Source organism: Budorcas taxicolor, chromosome 1 (genome assembly GCF_023091745.1).
Source record: "Budorcas taxicolor isolate Tak-1 chromosome 1, Takin1.1, whole genome shotgun sequence".
NCBI lineage: Eukaryota > Metazoa > Chordata > Mammalia > Artiodactyla > Bovidae > Budorcas > Budorcas taxicolor.
In genome coordinates this window covers 177,674,182-177,698,822 of record NC_068910.1, presented here as the reverse complement: position 1 = coordinate 177,698,822, position 24,641 = coordinate 177,674,182, and the positions used below count along the sequence as shown (strand labels likewise).

Here is a 24,641-nt window from a genome sequence, read left to right as displayed (position 1 = left end):
CATATAATAAGGTAATTCCTATCCAGTGGGATCATGGCATGCTTTGAACATTGCATGTAAAACATCAGTTCACTTTAGTACCCACTTTTCCAAAACCAGTTTTGCTCAAGTTTAGATTGTATTGAAAATCTAGGAAACTAACTTCAGTGTCAGTGTTGTTCTAAGGAATTTACTGTTTGGAGGTGATCATTCCTATCCATCTGCCACTTGACAAAAATAACAAGCAAGAACAGAATGGCAACAAAGATGTTGGCACCTCCTTTATAAACAGGTGTCCTTTTCTGCAAGAAGAGCCCCTCAGACCTGTTCTGCCTTCATCAGCCCCTTCCTGACTCATGCCTTCAACCATGTGTCATCAGCTTCATTGTCAGTTACGCACCTCTAACCCTGTCCTCCTCTGTTCACCCATCTGCGCACCTGCCTGTCGTCACTCATTGTCAACACTGCCTCATAAGCCACTGCCTGGTTTGGGCTTGACCGAAACCTTTCTCATTGCTTGTCTTTATCTTAGCTACTTTTATCTGTGAATGGTTACCTCTCATGAGCTTTCCTGTGGGCAGCAACTAAGAAATGCAGGTATTGTTGGCATCTCTAAACAGTTCCCTTTGCCTACTCTACTTGCTTTGTTTCTTTTTTTGAGGAAAGACTTTGAAACTTAGTTTTTATTAAAAGTGATGCTTTAATTCCAAAGCTAAGAGATGTTTATTAGTGAAAAATTAAAAAGTACCAATAGATAAAAAGAAGAAAATAAAAATTGTTTGAAATCCTTCCCATGTAGTCACTGTTGATATTTTGGCATATAACTTTTCAGACTCTTTTTTTTCTTAGTGTGTATTTAGAATTTTCCTCTTCCTTTAAGCAAAACTTAATAAAATAATATTGTCTTTTTGCTCATATTTTCCCTTTAATAATATTGTAAATATTTGCTTATCATTAAACCTGCTGTTTCTTAACCCATTTTTTTTCTCTTAACAACACTGTAAATGACTTTTCATGTCATTAAACTTTCTTCTGTAACAACCTTTGTAGAGCCCATATTTATATTTCATCAAATAGGTAGATTTTTTTTTTTAATGTTTGGTTCTTTTAACCAATTCCCCTTGGTTAGTCATTAGTTTGTTCTTAATATTCCAATTTAAAATTCAAAATTTAAATTAAGTTCTTTGAAATAGTCATTTTTAAATTACAAAGGTAATGCAAGTGCATTCACCTTATTACAAAACTGAACACAAGACTGAAAGTTGCTATGGTTTTACCACCATCCCCAACTCCCTCCACTGTTCACCATTATTAGTCTGGTCTCTTCCTCAGTATTTTATTAAATATTCCAATTTTTAAAACTGCTCACCTTTTATGAAATTATTTTATAAAATTGCCTTTTCCCCCTAAAACCAGTTTTCCTTTTATCTTACTTCTGTGACATTAGCTTTTCATGTATGTCCTGATCTCATGTTCTCCCCTTGGTTGTTGATAGAAAAAGCAGAAGTGGGCTTCTGTGTCACTGGGGGATAGAGATTGAGTCCACCTGGGTCCAGGCTCAGTAGCTCACAGGGGAGTGAATGGTTTTGAGAGCCACAAGTCAAAGAGAGGTATTTGTGGAGATTCCACGGCTGTCAGGACTAATCAACAAGTTAAATTGCCAGGCACCCTGCCAACAGCTTAGTTGTCTCTGGGGCAAGAGCTGAGAATCCATTTGGGGATGCAGTTTCTGAGGTATCCTAGGGGAGGACCTTAGTTTAAAGGAAGGGTAGCTGCAAGTCACACATACCTCGAAGAAATTCAGAAGTGTGAGAAGGCAGTGCACTGTGGTGGTAAAGAAATTAGTCCTTGTGGGCAGCAGGCACGCCTGAGTTGAATACCAGCTTGACCACTTATTAGGGCTCATGATGACTTAACTTTCCTGTGTCTCTGTTTTCTTATTTGTAAAATAGCAATAGTAATACCTTTCTTGTGGTATTGTTAGAAGATTTAGATGCATGGTGCCTGGTGCAAGAACAGTGCCTGGTGCATGGTAAGCATTGGATACATCAGTAGTTGGAGAAATACAAGAGGAACCAACCAGAACTCTGAATCAGATCTTGGCTAAATAAAGGATGCTGGTTTACAGAGGCTGGCTACAAAGTAACACATGCACTCTCCTCTCCTAAATTCTACAGGGCACTACAGTTTACTTAAGTACCTTGCTGTTTGTGGTCTGTGCTCTCTACCTCCTATCTGTGTTGAAGTAGCTGGAACTCAGTCAGGAATCCTGGCTCTGGCTATCCAGGGAGACACAGGCCATTGCAGGGTCAGAGCCCCGAGCCCTGCTTTGCCTTATCTGCATTCGCCACGCTTTTAGCAGACCCGAGGTTACCTCTGGGGGGCTGGCAGAGCTTGCTGTTTCTTGAGATTCAATAATTTTGGTGAGGATTACAGAATTTTCAGTTTTAAGTTTATAGAATTTATAGTTTTAAGATTATAGAATGTTACTGTTTTAGCAAAAGTAGATGAGAGAGGTACTCTGGTTTTTTGAGCAAATGATGAGATCCCTGGCATGTCACTGGAGATCTTTTTAAATCAAGAACATGATTTTATTAAATGGGCCATTGTCTTCTACCTCTCATTATTATAAAAAATAGTGATCTATGTACCTGTTTCTCCTTAAAAATATGGCACTGTCCCCATCTTGACCTCAGTTATCTCATCTTTGATCATCTGGATTTCTGGCCCTTGGTATGCAGCAGCTTGTGGCTTAGGTGGATAGTGTCTCAGTGATTTCTCAGCCGACGAGGTGGAGGCTACTTTCAGAAGACAGTTTCAGGCCCGTGGCAGATTTTTCATTTTAGGAACTTCAAGCATACTCTCAGAGAGCTGCTGTTCCTGCGTTGTTGAAGTGAAAGAACTCGTAACTCATTGGAAGTTCTAGGACTGTTCAATTTCTTTTAAGTCTGTAGAAAACACCTAGGAGTGAGTGTATCCCATGGTATAATTTTACTTTGCAATTCATTCTCTTCCCATTTGAACTCTCCAGAATCGAAGCCCATGAATCGCGAGTCACCAGGAGGCATGAATAAACCAGCTGGTTTTCAGCAAATGGATAACTCTTAAGTTTGAAGGTCTTAGCTCCAGTGCATATTCAGTGGACATCAGTGCTTTATGGAGCCTGAGTGAACTTGGATTATAAATATCTGATCTCATTTTTAATTGACTACTTCTCTGAGTCTCTTTGGTCAGTCAGCCTTTTGCAGGCCTTCCTATTCTGGTTTCTTTGGCTGGTGGTTAAAAGAGAAAGAACGTGCACCCATCTTATCTATATAGAAACAATGTCAAGTCATAGAGGGCCTGAGGTCATATCCCTGTTTACCCCATAGAAAATGATCCGATCAGCCTAGAGACTGGGTTAATTCCTCTTGGCTCTGTACACAGTTACAGGGCAGGCTCTATCCTGTAGATAGGCTTAGTTATACATGGCAACCTCAGGATTCTTTTGGAGACTTAGAGAACCCGGCTTTTACTACCTGCTGTAGTCAGTGGCGTCAGAGGGCAAGGAACATTGCCTAGGTTTTCTTAAGACAGTTTTTCACAAGGTGAAATCACCTGTAGCTGTGATGAGTGCAGAAGTGGAATTACTACCTAAAGCCTGCTTGTTCCTTCATGAGATAGTCATCTAACAAGCTCAGACTTGCAAAGGATCATGAAGGAAATTAACATCCATTTTATTCATTTTTTTAATCATAAAAAAATGAAGCTTTGTTAATTTACAATGTCATGTTTCAGGTGTAGAGCAAAGTGATTCAGTTGTACATATACATATATCTATTATTTTTTATTCTTTTCCCATATAGGTTATTATAAAGTACTGAGTATAGTTCCCTGTGCTATAAATCAGGTCCTTGCTGTTTATCTGTCTTCTATGTTGAAGTGTGCACCTGTTAATCACACATTCCTTATTTATCTCTCCTTCTCCTTTCCCATTTGGTAGCCATAAGTTTGCTTTCTATGTCTGTGAATCTGTTTCTATTTTGTAAATAAGTTCATTTATGTAATTTTTGTAGATTCTACATATAAGCCATATCATATGATATTTGTCTTTCCCAGACTAACTTGGCATAAGTTTTAGGTAGAGTAACTTTTGGATCTATCCTTTGGGGAGTTTACCTTAAATTTCAAAAACTGTATCTTGGGGCCAGTTAGACAGTATATCCATTGATGAAATATCTCCTACTGTTTTTTATTAGTTTTAGCCAATTGTTAATTTTTGTCTCTTTTGAACATGGAAAATATGTTGATTACAAAAAAATCATAGGTGGAGAATTTTAATACCAATTACAGCAGTAAAAATATAATTTATAATTATTAATTTAGAGCTATTATGAGATTAGTGAGTTCCCTGCATTCACTGCCTTGACAAGTCACATAATATATGTTCATATTTCTTAACATATGTCAGAACTGTAGTTGTGGGCTACAGTTTTGTTTTATTTGAATTAATTTTTATCCACTTTTATTTGAATATATGTCATATATGTCAAATAAATATTAACATATATTCACATGTTCTCCTAAGAGTATAGAATCTGCCATGGCAAGATTTGAACAGTTTTGTGAATTAGTTGGATTGTACAAAACCAAGAACCTCAAACTGAGTGTAGTACTTAATGTGTCATTCAACTACATTTATAACTGTACTTATTGTTGATATAGTTAAATAGGAAATTTAAAGCAATGAGCAAGTTCTGGTGAGGTCAGAAGAGAGCTGTAAAGGCTTGTTGCTTGGCAGTCTGTGTGTTCTGGAGCCGCCACTGCCAAGATACATATGTAAAAAGTTTTAAAAAGAGCCTATATGCTTTAGTTTATTTCATTTTAGATGACAGAATAGGAATCCTGTTTTGGAAGCTGGTGTATTATCTTTTCCGCACGTGGAAACAAGGAGAACACTTGGAGAAATATGATAAACTTGATATTTTAATTCTCTTAGCAAAAGTGTGCAAACTGCAGAAAACATGTAAACGTAAAAACTGTAGGTATTATTATAAACATATGTTTTACACACATATTTGTGTGCTTGTGCAAAAGAAAAGCCTGGGCTTACCAGTGATTTTTACTTCGGTTTAGCAATAGGTCATTGGTTTTGAATAGAAAATTTCCAGAGATACATACTATTAAAATCGTTGCACAGTCTTTCTCCTTCTTTTGTTTCCCTCTCTCCTTCCTCCCCCTTCTTTCCTTGTTTCTCTCCACTTGACATTTTGCTCTGTGTTTTCATTCTCCCCATTCTCCTGCCTGTCTTCTGCCAGTCTCTGTGGGGCCCACTTATATATCCCCTCTCCCCTTCTTTTTCTGGTTTCATTTTCCACATTCTTCAGTCTCTGAAACCCTCTTGCCCACTCTTGATCTTCTGCCTCCAGGCACCTGCTCTCAGGTACTGTGTAATTTAGAGTTGCATGTGGAAGATCTCAGGTGGACAAAAAGCTTCCTCTTGGCCCTGGAGAAGAACCCGTCCAGCCGGGCCCCAAGCGGTGGTCTGGAAGTCAGCCAGGTGGAGCTGGCTTGTCATAACTCCAGGCCTGGCCTTCTGGATCCTTGAATGTGTCAGCTTTCCTAATTGTAAACCAAGAATGTACTTTCTAGAACCTTTTGTTTTCTTTATCAGTCAGTTCTGTATGGGCTACTGGTTTCTAATTGTTAACTTCTTGGTTAAAGGAATGTTTGATCATTTTTTATTAATGTTGGTGAAAGATGATAATTCTATGCATGAGTGCTTTGCCTTTTTCAAAACTGCCTTCTCTCTTCTCCCTCAGAAGGGCAACTACTTTAGCTGGGGATTTCTTTTTTTTTTTTTTCCTTTTTGATAGGATGAGGTACTCTTAATCCCTCAGTGACCTAGCTGTATCTGGGTAGGTCTCTAAGCCCACATGCTTTACTTTCTTCCCCTTAAGATTTCCGGGTTTGAACCGAGTAGTAGCTGTGGATGGAGATGCTAGTGGTGTGGAAATTCTTGCTGGTGACATCACCTGCCAAGACTGTGGGCGCAGCACCAGGATATTGATCTGCTGGGCTTTGAGTTAGGCAGGAAATCCTGCGAAATTCCTACTCAACGTTAACCAAATGGGAGCAGCTCTGAACGGTTTCATTCTGGCCAGTCTCCTCCCTTATTAAAATGTATGAAGACGCCTTTTTAACCATGGTTTCTTGCCGACAGGCTGACCCAGTATCAGCATGGTAGATAAGGCTGAGAACATTCCATGATATGTGCAGTGACAACAAACATGCAGACTTGGTGCAGACCTGGCATTAGAAGGGATCATCATTAGGGACAATCACCCAACCTTAGAAATAAGGTGCCTTCATGGAAAACTGGGGGTCCCCTGTCCCTGATAATATCATGATTAAGAGCGGGACCCCTTGAGCTGGTATACCTGGATGAGGATCCTGGCCTTCCTATCTGTTAGCTATGTGATCTGGAATCCTAAGTCTTAGTTGTTATTACTGTCTGTGAAATAGGCATAAGAATAGTATTGGCTTTTTAGAGTTTTTCTGAGGATTCAGTGATCACAGGGATATAAAATACTTGGCATATTTCCTGGCAGTCAGTAAATGATTGTTGATTTTACTATTGACTTAGGACTCTTTCTACTCTATTGTACAACTCTCTATAATCTTTTCTAACAACCAGGTTGAAGGCAGTAACATAAATTGTCTTTATTTCCCTGACCCCACCATGTAAAGAACGGTATACTAGCGGTCTTCACACTGAGGTACACATCACACGCCTGCATTCAGCAAGACCAGGCGAGGTGGGCAGGAATAATTTTAAGGGGACCATTTTCCAGATCCTCAATTCCTAGGCATTCTTTCTCTAAAGCTGAGAGTGTATCTGCAGTTAAAGTGTTACACCAGATTTTGTTCTCCAGTTTCCAGTTTTCACAGTTACCCCTTTTGCCATTTTTCTAAAGAAAGCCCATCTCAAATCTTACTTTGGCGTTTGGTGCCCCGTGTCAGCATGTTAAATCACAGCACAAAATAAAATGGGTCAATCTGCAATATTGGTTTCAGCAAAACCTCCTTTAATGAAGCCACCATACACCCCTACACCGTCTCACTCAGAGTTGCATTCTTAGTAAAATTTTACTTTTAGTGCTTAATGCATTGAAATTGGAAATAATTGCATCATTTTGATTATGGATTATTAATGGTGTTTGTAGTGATTATACAATCCAGAAGAGTCTTTATACTTAAAGCTCATTGATCACAAGAAATTTTAGAAAATTAAATGTAAAAACCTATGCCCTGAAAATGCTAGAGTGACTAATTAAATACTCTGACACAGCATTATATCAGGAAATTTGGAGGGAAAATTGACATAGAAATGGGTTTTCAAGGAGAAAGAAGAATAATGTAAAATCTCCTTATGTTTTAAATGGATGATGGTGGATATTGTCATGATGGTTTTTATATTCCACTGCTGCTGCTGTCGCTTCAGTTGTGTCTGACTCTGTGCGACCCCATAGACGGCAGCCCACCAGGCTCGGCCGTCCCTGGGATTCTTCAGGCAAGAACACTGGAGTGGGTTGCCATTTCCCTCTCCAGTGCATGAAAGTGAAAAGTGAAAGTGAAGTCGCTCAGTCGTGTCCGACTCTTCGCGACCCATTTAAAAGAATATGATAGCACATGGTTAAAATGTCTAGATTTACAATTAAGAGGAAGATATGTCTTTACGATTCTTTAAATTTTGGATGAAAATTTGAAATGTCAACATAAAATGAGTCTAAAGGGAAGATGGTCTTTTAGCTTTTTTAGGAAGTAGATAGCAGAAAGTTTGAAGACCTCTGTTACATTTTATTGCTATTGCTTTTTCACACAAGGGGAGGACATTCGTCTTTTTTGCTGCTCTTCTGTTAAGTGCAAGATCTAATTGGTTGGTCTTGTGTACATGCCTTACTTTTCGTTAAACTCTAACTGAAAAACATGAATGTCTTTCATGTGCTGGACTCAGGGCCAGGTATATTAGAACAGACTCCAGGTCCTGCCTTCATGGGGTTCATAATTCAACCTCTGTTCTGAGTTAGAGACTGAATTTTGGTAGGAACTGCAGCGATCAAGTAGAAATGTGTAACAGTTGCGATAAGGACTTCGGAATTCAACTAGGGACACAACTGCATTATTCCAAGTACGGTACTCGCATTCTTGGCTCTTGCAGGTACTCTTGCTTCATCAAAAAATATCAGATTAACATCCTTATTTGTCAAAATTAAATATGTCCCAAAACTTGTTGAAATTGGGCCAGGAGGACTGTGTTTTCTTGTTTGATTGGGTTTTTGTAAAGAGCATTGGTGTTCTGTTGAGTCTCTGTTTTCACAGAGTGTTCACATGGTGTTAAAATTACACTTTCAATGTAATAAGGATACCGTATCACTGACCAGGGTTTCTAAGCAGTAAATTCTTAGGGTGGTGGCTTTCTTTCTTTTATTTTTTATTATCAGGGACTTCTTCACTTATGAATTGGGAGATTAATTTCGTAATTATTTTAGGAATAGCCAGAACTAAGACCAGAACAAATTAACTCAAACGCATTGGGTAGTGTTCTAGACACTTTTCATTCCTTTAATGTTGTACTATGCTAATTTATTAATGTGATTAAATGTCATCTGAGGGATATGAGACTCAAAATTAATATGTACTGAATCCAGCATTTTGCAGTTAATTCAAATTTGAAGGGCATAGAATTATGCCTTACATAATAAAGAAGTTGTTTATGAAAGTAAATGAGCTCAACTTTATTTTGCTTTTTGCTCTAGGTGAAGAGAAATGGATTATCTCAGACAGTTAGCCAGGAGGAAAGAAAGCGACAAGAGGTATTTTTTTTTTTTTTCGAAATTTTATTAATTTATTTGGCTTTGCTGGATCTTAGTTGCAGCTTGTGGGATCTAGTTCCCTAATCAGGAACTGAACCCGAGTCCGCTGCATTGGGAGCACAGAGTCTTACTGGACCACCAGGGAAGTTCCGAAAGGTATATTTTCTACCAAGCAGATTCTTTAGGATTCTCAGGGGTGCCTGTTTTGTTGAGAGTTTTCCTCCGACAGCGTATTCATTTTCTTTTCTTTTTTTTTTTACAAAAAGGTTATGTGATTATTGTCAAATAAAATTACACATAAGCTCCCAGAAAAGAAAATTTAAAATATCCCAGTGACATTTTAATTTAACAAAGCACCTGGTTCCTAGTGGTTCAGACTGTAAAGAATCTGCCTGCAATGCAGGAGACCCAGGTTCAGTCGCTGGGTCAGGAAGATCCCCTGGAGAAACCCACTCCAGTATTCTTTCCTAGAGAGTCCCATGAACAGAGGACCCTGCAGTCCATGGGACTGCAAAAAGTTGGACATGATTGAGCAATTCAGCAAACAAAAACTAAAAACAAAATGTCATTTTAACTTAACAAAGCACCTAGTCCAGGTATAATATTTACATTGGAAGAAATATGTTGAAAAATGGAAAAGACATTGATTAGATTCTGGAACTGAAAAAGGATGATAGTGGAAAAACTCTGAACCCTCTTTGCAAGATTTCTAGAAATCTAAAATTATACCAAAACATGTTTGCTTAATAAAAAATAGAACAGATAGCAATAGTTTCATAACTTGAAATTTAGTAAATGCAGCTTAAGAAAATTGCTCATTGTAATAATATTTTGAAGTTCTCAAAGCACTTTCATTTTGACTTACGCATATGAGTTTGGAGATAAATAAGCTTAGGCATATATATGCATATAAATAAATTCCATAGAGGATATGAAATACCCCATTCTTATTTCATTGGCATGCAATTACACAAAAATATAAGGGTGAATTATAGGACTATTTTTAAAAAATCAGAATAATGTATAACATTGCTGTATGCATCACAGAGAATTTTAAAAATTATTACATTTATATTTTTTCTAATTTTTATAAAGAAAATATGACTTTCAATAAAATAGAAGTCTTACATTCTCCTCCTTTCATTCCTTTCCTCTCCTCCCTAGAGACAACTATAATTATGAATCTATGTGTATCCATCTGTTCACATATTACATCTATTTATGTACATATGTTTGTGTGTGCCTGTTAAGATGTAGATAGATGATATGATTCTGAACGTATGTTTTGGTTGACTGCTTTTTACATTTAACATTGTTTTTGAAATTTATCCATGTAAAGACATATTAACCTAGGTCGTTTATTCAAACTACTATATAGTATTCCATTCTATAAATACTTCTGAAGAAAATATGTTTTCCTAATGATAGATAGTAGGCGGTATTTTTTTTTTTACTGTTAACATTGTGGCATGAACAGCTCAAGAGCTTCTCCAGGGTCCTGATCCTATTAGAATATTTCTTTTCTTTTAAATCTATTCCATTTCCCTTACATTCTGAGAATATTTATTCAGATTTGTGATATAAAAATGTAATGATAGCAGCAAATCTAATTATGATTTATTTCTGTTCTTATACTGATATTTAACAGATCTAATGTGATTTGCCTTTAAGTAGTTGATGTTTCTAACGCAGGATGTTTTAAGTTATTACATTAAATGTATTATATTAAACTACCACATACTCATCTTTTCCTGTGATCTATTCTGTATAGTTTATCATATCATTTTGTTTGAATCTTCACATTTTGGATTTGTTTACAAAAGCCTCTACTTTGAAATGTTTTTAATCATTCCAAGGCACCATATCCATCAACAACCTGAAATCCACTATTTTTGGTCGGGAAGAGTGAACTTTCTTTAGTCTGTATTACATTTCCTGGGGATAATTTTATTAATTGAATTGAATTACACAAGGTACAAGTTAAATGAAACTCTTATTAACATCCTTGTCTTTACATCTAATGACATAATCATTAGATGGTTATATCACTTAAAGTCCCTGGAACACAACCAAGGTTCGATCAGCGCGTTGAAGTAAGACTTACCTACATGATTATGGATGCTAGGAACAGAGGTGAACAATGAGATTAGCACCACTAACCTGATTCACAGAATACTACAGAGTATGGCCCGTCCACCGGCAGCGGGGCGTCCACCTGCCTGTGCCTGCCTGCTCCCACCTGACCTCAGCTGGGGCACTAGTTCTTATAAGGAGACTCTTCTGGGTCCCTCTGGGCCGGGCCCTAAGGGGAGGAGCCCTGGAGGTCAAGGTGATGGTGGCTCTGTTGTTAGGGAAGATCTCCAGGAAGGAAGGGAATCGCAAGCCTGCAAGGATGTTCACCACCCCTCCCTGAGGAGGAATTCTCTCTGCCTGGCCATTCTAGGAGAATCTGATTTTGTTAAGGCTTGAGATGAATTCCTTACAGAGGGCGTTGGTATCTCTCCACATATGTGGGTTGGCTTTTCATCGTTAATGAAGGCTTATCAGGTGAACCACCACTGTGTGCCTGACACCAAGAGTTTCTGCTGAGGGTCCTTCACTCCTTCTTGAGACACTGAAGAGAGGAGAAAGGGTGGCTTATTGGACAGAATTACTTTCAATTGTATGAGTTTATATAAAAGAATTCCTGTGGCTGATAAGAACCTTTTGAGGGTAGGTCCAGTCATGCTCTTTAATACACCCAGAATATTTGCTCATATTAACTACAAATTAGTTGAATTAAAACACAGGGAGAGAAAGGACCCACAGGGGAGGGAAGAAATGGATTTGTGAGAAATTGTCTCTGAATCCCAAGGGAGGTCCATAAATCTTCACTGTCCCAGAACAGCATGCTTTGAAATCAGGGCTGGAGGAGATGACCCCAGAGGTTAATGAATGTCACCCTAAGGTTTTACGACCTGCCCTAGCTTCCTCCCAGAGATTGTGCCCTCTGGCAAAACATGACCTCAGGATGCCAAGTGCTTTCATTTTTTCCTATTTATACTCTAGCCAGTGACTCTGCTTCTCAAAATTTGGGTATATGTGCCTTATATATAAGACAGTAGTTTGGTAATGTACTTTTTTTTTTTATACTTACAGCTTTGCATTTTTAAACATACTGTTATAGCAGAATTATGACAGCTCGATTTAAATTCTTTAATTGAAAGAATTAACAACTCATTTCCTCTTCCTCCTCATCAGGCTATTTTTGAAGTCATATCCTCTGAACATTCATATTTACTCAGTTTGGAGATCTTGATACGAATGTTTAAAAATTCTAAAGCACTGAGTGATACGATGACCAAAACCGAGAGTCACCATCTTTTCTCCAATATTACAGATGTCTGTGAGGCAAGCAAAAAGTAAGTTCACTTTCATTTGCCTTTAGATATTCCTTACTAACAAACATCTGGGTTCTCTAAAAAGGAGAGGTGTGAAGCCTCTCATTTGTTCAATTGGCTTTTATCTTTGTCCCTTGAAGTAAATTTTAAGGTCTGTTTCAAATTGCTGATGTGTAAATAGATGCTAAGTGTGTAGTAAATCGACACAGCAGAAGTTTTTATCTGAGGTCTCCATATTCCTTGTTTTTCTTCCTATTTTATCCCTTTTATTTTTCCTTTTTAATTATGCCAGTAATATAACAACATTTAGTTGGAAAAGAAAAAAGTAACTCATGATCATAACATTTAAATACAAAAATTACTTGTTTACATTTTCACACTCTTGCTTTGTTAAGATAGGTATATATTATTTTTAAAGTGCAATCATAGTGTCCATAATGATTTCTGTAGGCTTTCCCTGTTTCACTTTCCATAAGCACTGTTAGAAGAACTTTCATTATTATTATATTTTTAATGAGGGCGGGAAGCTCAGTGTGTACCTCAGTTGGGAACTCTTCTGTCCTGAGGAACTACATAGCTGTTCTGGAGCCTTGTGCAGTGGTATACTAAATTGAGCTGTGCAAACTTGTTGTTTTGGGTGGTCAAAATGGTTTGAATATTGGCAGTTTTTTATTTGAGTCAAAGGTGGGTTTATCATTCAACTTGTGAAGCTTAAGCTTTAAGTCTGCTTACTTTGCAAGGGCATCTTTTAAATATTTGCTGTAGTGCCTGATTTCTTCTTAGAGGGCCTCCAAAGTGTATAGGCTTCACGGCCCACAAAGGCTGGACCTGCCACAAGGACTTGAATACCCTTGGTGAATCTGGACGTTGTTCATTTGTTCACTGGACGTTGCTCACTTTAGGGCCGAGCCAGGTAGGTAGTGATGGGAACGTGAACGTACTCCTGGTTCCGTCTCTGTGTGCAGGTATACTAGATTTTCCTTTTAAACCACAAGATTGAACGTTCCGTGATGAACAGGTTAGTGTGTGAGTTTGGGCTACTGCAGAGATGGCATTCATGGTCAGATCAGTGAGAGCTCCTAGTATTTTATGCTAGTTACACAACTTCTGAAGCCAGATTCTGCCACAAGAAAAGATCTTGGCAATCTTGTGTCTGATATGGATACTTAAAAATTCATGTTCAGAGGACCTGTTGAACCTTAGAAAAGAGAGGCCTGTGGTGTGCCAGGTGGTTACACTCACTGCAGCTTGAAAAGTCCTCTTTTAGAACCTGACTCATTGCTTGTGTTCAGCCCATTGCTTTTTTGGGGGGCACCATTCTTGCGCTAAGAGTCGGACACGACTGAGCAACTTCACTTTCACTTTTATGCACTGGAGAAGGACATGGCAACCCACTCCAGTGTTCTTGTCTGGAGAATCCCAGGGATGGGGGAGCCTGGTGGGCTGCTGTCTCTGGGGTCGCACAGAGTCGGACACGACTGAAGCGACTTAGCAGCAGCACCATTCTTGCCCATTTTGTTAAGAGAAATGAAAAATCTTTCTCCTTTTAGTGAAGAGGACAAAACAAGAGCCTTAGATGGTGTGTCCTGGTTCGACAGGTGTTCAGATTTCAAAATGAGTCTCTTTCATTTTAACTTGTACTTTGGTTTAACTATGACGATAAATCTCTATATTAGTTATATTGCTACACAGAATTATTACTGTTTTGATAACTATAACATGTAAGATATGATTTTAATTAGAATTTATTTTCTGAAAACCACAGTGCACATTTTTACCCCTCTTTGGAACTGTCCTTTGAATTGTGTGGCCATGAGTCTGCGTCTCACAGCCTGTCAGTGGCTCTCAAGAAAACTGCTGGTCAATTTTGATTGTTGAGTAACAGCAGTTCTTGAACCGAGGATGTTTTGGGTCCTAGAGTCTTTGGGCCGCGATAGCATTGCTCATGTATCAGAGCGTGATTTAGAAAGAGCCTGGGCCCCAGCAGGTAGTAGGTTAGGCTTGAGAAGGTTTCTAAACCTCTCCAACTTAGCTATAAAATGAAGATTTAAAAAATGCATTATTGGTTAACCCTGAAATAAGTCATTTCATTTCAATTATAGATGAACGTTTTATTATTTTAATTTCCCTGACAAAATTTAAATCTCTTACAATTTTATCTAAATGTTTTTATTTTGTTATTAACATAATTAAGAGGCTATTCTGGACATTTTTTTGTCTATTTTTAATTTTTAAAACAAAAAATCTCAACCTCCATTAAATGATAAAAAAGAAGCATCTTTATCCTTTACATTTTTTTTCCTGTTTTTATTTGAAATGCAGTGTTTTAGTTTGGAGAGATGCCTACCTGTGTAATTTAATCTCTTGTTATATTTCAACTAAGAATGATTAGCTTCTACATGGTAATCCTATGTCTATATCATAATAACTTACATTACAAAAGTTTATTTAAGTTTGAAACACTCATTTTAGATAGTGGTTTTTTTTAAATTTATTTTTATTTTTTTATCTGGCTGTGCTGAGTCCCTGGTGGCTCAAACGGTAAAACATATGCCTGCAATGTGGGAGACCTGGGTTCTATCCCCGGTTCGAGAAGATCCCCTGGACAAGGAAATGGCAGCCCACTCCAGTACTCTTGCCCGGAAAATTCCACGGACGGAGGAGCCTGGTAGGCTACAGTCCATGGGATTGCAAGGAGTCAGACAGGACTGAGCAACTCACTTGTGCTGAGTCTTAGTTGTGGCGTATGAGATCTTCAGTTGCAGCATGTGAACTCTTGTTCCCTGACCAGGGATTGAACGTGGGCCCCCTGCATTGGGAATGCAGAATTGTAGCCACTGGACCCACCAAGGAAGTCTTAAATATGGCCTTTTTAAAATTCAAAGTGCTCAGAAGATTTACAAAACCTATTTCATTATGTAATGCCTGCTTGTTGAATTTTCAGAGTTTGGGCTCCAAAAGTGACTCTCAGTGTGCTACCCATGAAAGAGTTTCCAGTCTTAAGAAATCATAAAATTTTCATTTTTTTCCTTAACTGTACTAATGAATAGCGTCTAAACTGATTACTGATCGTGTGGCATTATTTAAGTGTGGCATAGTCAAGACTGTCTTCATTGCTTTACTTTTTACCTAATGGAAAATTGTTGCTCTAGGTGATGGGATATTTAGTGGAGGCTAAGATCACGGCATGTGCAGCATTTGACTCAATAGTGTGATGTCTGGTCCTCCTTATAATTGCTTGAGTTCTTCACTGTTTGCCAGTAAGTGTCACCAAGAAGCCCTTCTGTGTAAGATGACATTATATGAAAACAGACAAGACCATTCTGACTCTGGGTGTACGCATTTGTCAGTGGCTATTCCTACTGAATTTTCTATATAAGGAATTGTTCATTTCAGTCAATACACGTGGAGCCTCTTATTCTGCCAGATGCCTGGGTTCTAGAGCGTTTCGGCTAGAAAGCATCTGCCCTGTGGCTCTTGGTCCTCACTGGTCAGTGGTTGCCAGTGGAGCTTCCCCAGTGTGTGTGCAGAGGCATCCTAGACTAGGGTGCATCCCCCAGTTGGGCAAATTTAGGTCAAGCTAAAGTTTGTGGGCCTAGAGCCCCTGGTGAGAATCAGAAGCGAGGATGAGACAAGATGCTGAAGGTTTTTGTGTTCCTGCTGAGCATCTTTTTCTGTTTCCTGAAGGCTGGGTGGGCACAATGAGCAATTAAGTTGGGAAGTGAACTGGTGACCTGGGAGATGGTAGTGGTACAGTGTTTACATTAGAGAGGAGGTGAAGATGGTAAAAAATTTGGGGCCATTGCTAAACACAGCCAGAGATGATGGGAATCTCATAGCAGTCCTAAGAGGAAGGACTTGAGGGATATTTAGAACTTACAATTCTGAGGACTTGTCAAGAAAGAGGAAGAGTTTTGTTTGCCTCCCAGGTTCTGCCTCGTTGACCTTGAATGATGGTTTTATTAGCCAGGGTGTAAGAAAAGCAGGTTGGGGCTTATTGAGGGAGATAAGGGAATTCAGTCTGGGGCAAGCTCAAAATAACTGGAGCATGAAGGGGAGATGTCTAGTTGAAAGGAGAAAAAGATTAGAAATCCAGGAAAATCTTGACACAAGATGTAGATTTGAGTTGTGTGCGTTCTTGGCACTGTGGGTTTAAATGAGATACTAGAGCTTGCAGCACTGGTTTTGAAATGGGGTGCTCCTTGTGTTTGTCTCCTTGGGGCATTCAGAATGTATTTTTGCTTGCTCCAGTGACCTTGGGACTGTACTGGCGTTAGTAGATGGGGGCCAAAAGTGCCAGACGTGTTGGTAGGACTGCCCCCAGACAAGGGTGAATTGTCCCCCCCAAATGCTAGTTGTGTCCTCCTTGAGAAGCATGTCTAGTCAAGCCTACGGTTTTTCCAGTAGTCATGTATGGATGTGAGAGTTGGACTGTGAAGAAGGCTGAGTGCCGAAGAATTGATGCTTTTGAACTGTGGTGTTGGAGAAGACTCTTGAGAGTCCCTTGGACTGCAAGGAGATCCAACCAATCCATTCTGAAGGAGATCAGCCGTGGGATTTCTTTAGAAGGACTGATACTAAAGCTGAAACTCCAGTACTTTGGCCACCTCATGCGAAGAGTTGACTCATTGGAAAAGACTATGATACTGGGAGGGATTGAGGGCAGGAGAGGAAGGGGGAGACCCAGGATGAGATGGCTGGATGGCATCACTGACTCGATGGACGCGTGTCTGAGTGAACTCTGGGAGTTGGTGATGGACAGGGAGGCCTGGCATGCTGCGATTCATGGGGTCGTAAAGAGTCGGATATGACTGAGCAACTGAACTGAACTGAACTGAGAAGCATGGATAGAGAAAAAGAAAGCCATGGTCAGAATTGCGGCACAGAAATGTTTAAGGAGCCTGGAGGGTGGGGCAAAATTGAAGCAGGTAAGAAGCACCATGGACCTTTCTCAAGCCCCTTGACTGTGGAGAACTTGCCCTTCTCTTTAATGCCTACCTGTCACCCCCTGTGTCGGTGCCATAGGCCAGGCAGCTGTTTGCTTGGTAACCTTCTCTAAGGGGAGTGGGGAAGCAGTTGGAAACCCACTCATCTTGTATTTGACCCCTCCTACAAAGAGTGTGACTTTTTTCTTTTTCTTGGGATGATTAGAGCTAAATCCTGTCCCAGTATGTTCTTGGTCAGTGTTAAGGCAGAGTCTTTGACCTCCCAGCTGTGGACCTACTTCCTTCTACCTGTGACTGTGCCCATTTCCCTCTGACTTAGACGCAGGAAATCTCCCTGGATTTATGGTCTCTCTGTCTTTTGAGGCCCAAAGATGTCCTAAAACCCTAAACATCCCATGAAAAAAAATGTAGTACTAGATATGTTTTGTTTAGAAATCAATACTTAATTCATTATTAAACATCACATATAGTATATACTTCATCTGTTTGTATACATCCTTATCCTCTGGAGAAGGAAATGGCAACCCTCTCCAGTAGTCTTGCCTGGAGAATTCCATGGACAGGAATTCTGGCAGGCTACAGTCCATGGGATTGCAGAGTTGGACACGACTGATCAACTAACACTTTCAACTTTTTTGATTTTTGGGGGGAGGGGGAGTGTTCTGCTTTCACATATCTGTTCATTTACAATAATTTATAGATAGATGTCATATTAATAGAAAAAGACCAAGTATGATTAATTTACATGAATTTGGGACAGAATATGATCTTAATTCCACTTGTCTTTAAGTTTAAGCTCTATTGATGGTAAAAGACTGATACTATCAGAAAAGGAAATTGCCTCTTGTGTAAGGCTAAATTATTAACCCCAGTGCTATGGGGTTAAGGTCTAAGTAAGGTCTTCTGTATTAAAAAGTTTTCTGCAAAATGAAGACTAGATGAAACTCTTTGATTTTTTATAACACAATATGTTTTCAATCTTAATTCTGAGTTTTCATTCTAAATGTCTAGATTATGCTATTTCTTTTACATTTTTCAATAATAGTATATACTATTATTTGTAACCTATAAAATTATGCTACTAAAGAACTTTGAGACATGCTTGTTTTTCTTGTTCTCATTACAAAGTTAAAACATTGGTATTACTTTGGGAAGTAATTGAAAGCTAAAACTATGCTGTCTTCAATTTCTGCCGAGTAAAATAAAAATATCCATCAATGTGCTTCTGTGTCCTGAGGAACTGAATTTGTTCCCAACATATAATGAGCAGCTAATGCCAGATTCTCCAGTTTCTTCTTTGTTTGGAGAAGTAAATTACAGTAATAGTAAACAGACAAAATGAGACTCACCCAGAACTTGCTTCTCCAGAAGATTCTTTTATCTAATTTTAATCAGATTATATTAAAATTAAAATATCATGGAACCCTGGATACTGTTAAATGCACGTTTCAATATTATTTTATAAAATGACTATATTATACAGAAAATGACATTTTACTCAAGTAACAGCACAATGTATCTATATTGTGCCGTTTTCTGTTTGGTAATTACAATCATCAACTTGAAGGCATCGATAGTAAACTATCAAAAGTTTTGTGGTATTAATATTAGCATTTTGTCTTTCCTGACTAGTTCATAAAGCTGCATTTTAAAATAAAAACATATTAAATTTAAGTTGGCTAGAGAGTATGGAATTCCTTATGTTGTAGAACCTGTTTAAGTTTTGCCCTGAAGTAATGGCTATTGCCATTGTTTTTCATTAGCAAATGTTCTTTGCTTCCACGACATCCAGTGTAAGTTTACCGATTTTATTTGGTACCAACTTTACAAAGCTTTTTGGTAACTAAAGCAATTGCTCGATTTCACAGATGTAACAGAAAAACCAAACATCTTTAGCTGACATTTGAGACAGTGACATTCAAAAGTTACTTTTATGATGACTTTTTCTCTATTCTGAGATGAATCAACAAAGAAATTAATTTGAAATTCACTTCAAGAACTCTACAGTAATGTGGGTATTTTAGTCCCCATTATTCAGCTTTTACCAATAACCAGTGTCTGAAGTAATAAATAGTCATTATTTAAGTATCATTTCAAGTACAGGCATAAAGACAACAAATATTTATTTTTAAAATTTAATTGCTTTTTGCATGTTGAACGGCATGTAGGATCTTAGTTCTTCAAATGGGAATTGAGCGCCCCTGCAGTGGACGCATGGAGTTTTAACCACTTGACTGGCAGGGAGCCCCCAAATATTTTATTAATAGATCCAGTCCTTTTAGTTAAGACTGAAGAAAAGCAGGGAGGGTATCTAACGTCTCTGTAAAAGTTAATGGGAGGCAGATGACTGAGTAGCCATGTGCTCTAACGTTTATTCCCTTCTGATATCCCATTAAAGATGATGGGATAGTCAATGCACAAAGGCACAAAAGCTTTTAAAAAATTAAACAAAATGAAGAAAGAGATATCAGCAATGAATGGTATTTTGAAACCTAAAAAAAGCATAAAGACTCTCAGTGATTACTTCAGGTAATCTGAGAAAGTTTAAATTGGTAGTTAAGAAAGCCAAGAAGGAACCAGATTTAAACCCAGCACTCTGGAAGGTGCAGGAATTGATGAAGTTGGAGTAAAGGTGTGACTATAAACAGGAGTTTTGTCACAGCCTATTTGAGCAGTAGTCAGAGCCCAGATTCCCTTTTTGGCTCCACACCACTGGAGGATACCTCGCTTCAACCCAGCAGTGGGCCAAAATAGATTAACACTCGATCAAGAGATTGAGACCCAGCCCCAGGTGAGGAAGTGGCCAGCATACGGGAAACAAGGATATACTGATTGTTGACACCTGAAGGCTTCTGCCCTAACTCTCTTTTTGGAACCCTGGCAACCAGGCATACATGTTACCTTCACCCTATTCTTGTCAAATGGTGACTGGCATTAATTCAAGTTAAGTAACATGTTATAATTTTCAACTAGAATATTTATATTCAAACTTATTATTATTAAGCTTTGTAGGTGTACAGCACAAATAAAGCCTCAAACTTTAAAGTATATATCCATTTTGGGACTTCACTGGCAGTCCAGCAATTAAGACTCCTGGTTTCCACTGCAGGGGGTATGGGTTTGATCCCTGGGGAACTAAGATCCTATATGTCTTGTGGCACAGCCAAAATGTAAAAAAATAAATTTTATATATATATATATATATATATATAGCCATTTCAGTAATATGTTAGGCAAGTACTTATTAACTCTAAATCTTAAGTGTTTCCTGATGTCTAGTGGAGATAATAGTATTTCTAACCTCCTTGGATTGGTATAGAATTAAATGGGATAATACATATAGAGGGGTTAGTTCAACACTTGGTAAGCTCTCAAATAGCAATGGTTTTGTTGATACTGTCATTTTGATCATCTAATCTGGTAATCTGAAATATCTCTAGATTTTGAATTTATTGACTTTGGTATATATTGTATGTCCTCTCTGTATTAGCCTCTGATGGCATTGGTCTAGGACTAGGGTAAAGAACAGGTCTCGTTTTGGAAAGACTCTTGGGCAATGGTGTGCATGTTTATAATTCAAGACAGTTGTGGCGAGCTTTGTAACATGTAGTGATCATCTTTATTTTGACATTGAATGATTTCAAAATAAATGGATTCTTCCCTAATCATAAAGTGTATTAATCATGACTTAGGATTAAAAGCTGAGCTATTTGCTTCTTCCCAGACTGGTGTTTGCTTGTGTGTAGTACATTCCTTGGACCAGGGCTTCAAAACAGGCCTTGACATGTTCCAGCTGCCAACCACTCTGTTCTCCTGGTTATTTTTTGCAGACATTTGGGCCATTATGTACTTTTTTGCCTTTTTGCATTGCTTTTGCAAGCTCCAGGAGTCTGTGGATTCTGAGTTGTCACATGGAGATTTAAATTTGGCTAACGATCCTGGTTGGGACAGACGAAAGTGTTACCAAGCTTAGTCACTAGCAGTTATCAATCTTAAACTAGGGTAGAACTTCGTGGAAAAAGAAACAATGGCTGGATTTTAGTTGCCGTATTTCATCTGCACTGCATTTGCAACTGTGGATTTTGAACCATTACATGGATTTTTGACTTTGCGAGTTGTAAGTTAAACAAGCACAGGACCACACAGTTTTTCTGGCTGATGGAAAATATTTTAATGTAAACTTTGTGATTTAGCCAAGTTAAATCTAGCACTTGATTTAAGAACAAGGAAGATGGTTGATGAATTATGTTTCAAAAGCAAGCTCTTTCAAGCTTTCTGATTGCTTATTTATTGTGGGATCTTGCCTCTAATTGTTGTGCATTACTCTTCAGCCTCTGGGCATCAATTTTGTGGTTTTCCAACAATTCTTGTTTTATCTGATTTAATCCTTTAGAGTGTCCTGTGAGGCACCATCATTTCCCTTTTGCAGGTGAGGAGACTGAGACCCTAATTACTTTTATGAAAATTTAAAATCATTTACTTAAATGAAATTGAAACTCATAGTGAGTTTTTTCTTTCTCCAGAATGCATTCTCCTAGACCACGTTTGCAAAATTATACATATTCTAAATATGTTTAAGGTTTCATCCCAAAGAACTAAATTTCACTTTAGGCTTCTGCTAAGGATTACTCATCTGGAAAAATATTAAGATTTGCTCTTTTTGATATATATCACCTATGAAACTAGTCATGGAGAATGATGAGACACATTTTCGATCTGAATGTCTTTGACCCCTTAGAATGTGGATATCTTAAAAGCAAAGAGCATCTAGTTTTCTGACACAGCTCTGAGGCATGTCATAGACGTCATTGGCTTGTCATTTCCCTGTGGATAGCATTCTGTAAGTGAGGGGTATTTTCCAGTATCTTTATCATAAGCAGTCTCTGAATGTGTCTCCATGGTTGAAATGTTGCAATATTCTCTAGAAATAAGCCAGTTTATTACAGAAGTGCCCTACATAGTTGCTATCTCATCAGATGCCCCAACATTCAACAGTACAGTAGAATTAAAAAGACATCCAAATTGCTTATAGTAAACTCCAAGGAAGAAAAGAAAATGCTTATTTGGGAAATGCTGTCTGAATTCAGATCATATTCTTCTGCTTCTTTGAAAAACTGTTTCCAAAATAAACTTTCATAAAAAATGAGTTTGCAAGTCTTTCTTAGGACTTAAATGAAAGAATTCTTTATCCTTTAGTTAGTTATGTAAATACAGAGAAACCCCATGGTAAAATGTTTTAACTTTTGAAAATGTCAACTTTGTGTAAAAGCTGTGAAAATATGGTTTTATTAAAAAAAATTCTGAAATCACTTTCCATATTTAGGAATACAGGTGAACACAGTTTTAAATATTAATTCAGTATATTATTACCATACTCTGAGTCTAACTTTTTAAGGATGTGGATTAAATCACAATCAAGCCTTGTGATTTTAGATTTTGCAAGTATATTTGTAGAAAAATACTGTGGAAAATGTGTGTCATGAATGGCATTTGTTAAAGTATTTACCCTATACTTTATCTATAAAGTGTTTTCTTTGGATTTCAAATAGGTTTCAGGAAATGATTTGAACTTGGAAAAAAATTTGGTGGAAAGGTTCCATAGAAATGTCAAGATTGGTTAAGATTGACCTTGTCACTTGTGGGGGATTCAAACAAAAGTCCCTTTGTAGCAAGAAAACTGTCTGTATATTGGGAGTTCATTGGAATTTTCTAGCAGAGAAGTGATATGAACAACCAGAACAGGATACAATAGTAGTGTTTGTGTTTATCTCCTGAAGTTGTCCTGCCATATAACTCCTACTTTTCTTCTATCATGTGTCTATTTGATGCCTGACACTTAGTTATGTAGATACTTAGGTATGTATTTGTGTGTGCATGCAAACATATTTGAAAAATCTGCCAAGAATAAGATGTTTTCCAGGACATCTTTGAAAGTTGTTCTCAACAAGTTGCAATTTTCCTTGCATCTGTCCAGTTCCAAAGAGATCAGAAATGATTAAACTGTGAAATTGTTCTCTTGTATTTCACTAAGTGGCATTAAGTTAAAAAAAACTTTAGGAGAAAACCTGTGGGACACTGTAAAAGCAGTGCTAAGGGGAAAGTTCATGGCAATACAGGCATACCTCAAGAAACAAGAAAAAAGTCTAATAAATAACCTAACTTTACACCTAAAGCAACTCGAAAAGGAAGAAATGAAGAACCCCAGGGTTAGTAGAAGGAAAGAAATCTTAAAAATTAGGGCAGAAATAAATGCAAAAGAAACAAAAGAGACCATAGCAAAAATCAACAAAGCTGAAAGCTGGTTCTTTCAAAGGATAAATAAAAATGACAGACCATTAGCCAGACTCATCAAGAAACAAAGGGAGAAAAATCAAATCAATAAAATTAGAAATGAAAATGGAGAGATCACAACAGACAACACAGAAATACAAAGGATCATAAGAGACTACTATCAGAAATGATATGCCAATAAAATGGACAACATGGAGGATATGGACAAATTCTTGGAAAAGTACAACTTTCCAAAACTGAACCAGGAAGAAATAGAAAATCTTAACAGACCCATCACAAGCACGGAAATTGAAACTGTAATCAGAAATCTTCCAGCAAACAAAAGCCCAGGTCCAGATGGCTTCACAGCTGAATGCTACCAAAAATTTAGAGAAGAGCTAGCACCTATCCTACTCAAACTTTTCCAGAAAATTGCAGAGGAAGGTAAACTTCCAAACTCATTCTATGAGGCCACCATCACCCTAATACCAAAACCTGACAAAGATGCCACAAAAAAAGAAAACTACAGGCCAATATCACTGATGAACATAGATACAAAAATCCTTAACAAAATTCTAGCAATCAGAATCCAACAACATATTAAAAAGATCATACACCATGACCAGGTGGGCTTTATCCCAGGGATGCAAGGATTCTTCAATATCCGCAAATCAATCAATGTAATACACCACATTAACAAATTGAACAATAAAAGCCATATGATTATCTCAATAGATGCAGAGAAAGCCTTTGACAAAATTCAACATCCATTTATGATGAAAACTCTCCAGAGAGCAGGAATAGAAGGAACATACCTCAACATAATAAAAGCTATATATGACAAACCCACAGCAAACATTATCCTCAATGGTGAAAAATTGAAAGTATTTCTCCTAAAGTCAGGAACAAGACAAGGGTGCCCACTTTCACCACTACTATTCAACATAGTTCTGGAAGTTTTGGCCACAGCAATCACAGCAGAAAAAGAAATAAAAGGAATCCAATTTGGAAAAGAAGAAGTAAAACTCTCACTGTTTGCAGATGACATGATCCTCTACATAGAAAACCCTAAAGACTCCACCAGAAAATTTTAGAGCTCATCAATGAATATAGTAAAGTTGCAGGATATAAAATCAACACACAGAAATACCTTGCATTCCTATACACTAATAATGAGAAAATAGAGAGAGAAAAATTAAAGAAACAATTCC

At 37.8% G+C, this 24,641-nt stretch overlaps 1 protein-coding gene across 1 annotated transcript in view; it reads left to right on the top strand.

Annotated features, from left to right (window-relative positions):
- The window catches only part of ARHGEF26 (Rho guanine nucleotide exchange factor 26), a 138,815-nt gene that overhangs the window by 19,159 nt on the left and 95,015 nt on the right, over positions 1-24,641 (top strand). Inside the window, exons 4-5 of the mRNA XM_052641663.1 lie at positions 8,778-8,834; positions 12,075-12,235. Of these exons, the coding sequence (XP_052497623.1) occupies positions 8,778-8,834; positions 12,075-12,235 (218 nt within the window). The remainder of the gene's footprint in view (positions 1-8,777; positions 8,835-12,074; positions 12,236-24,641) is intronic.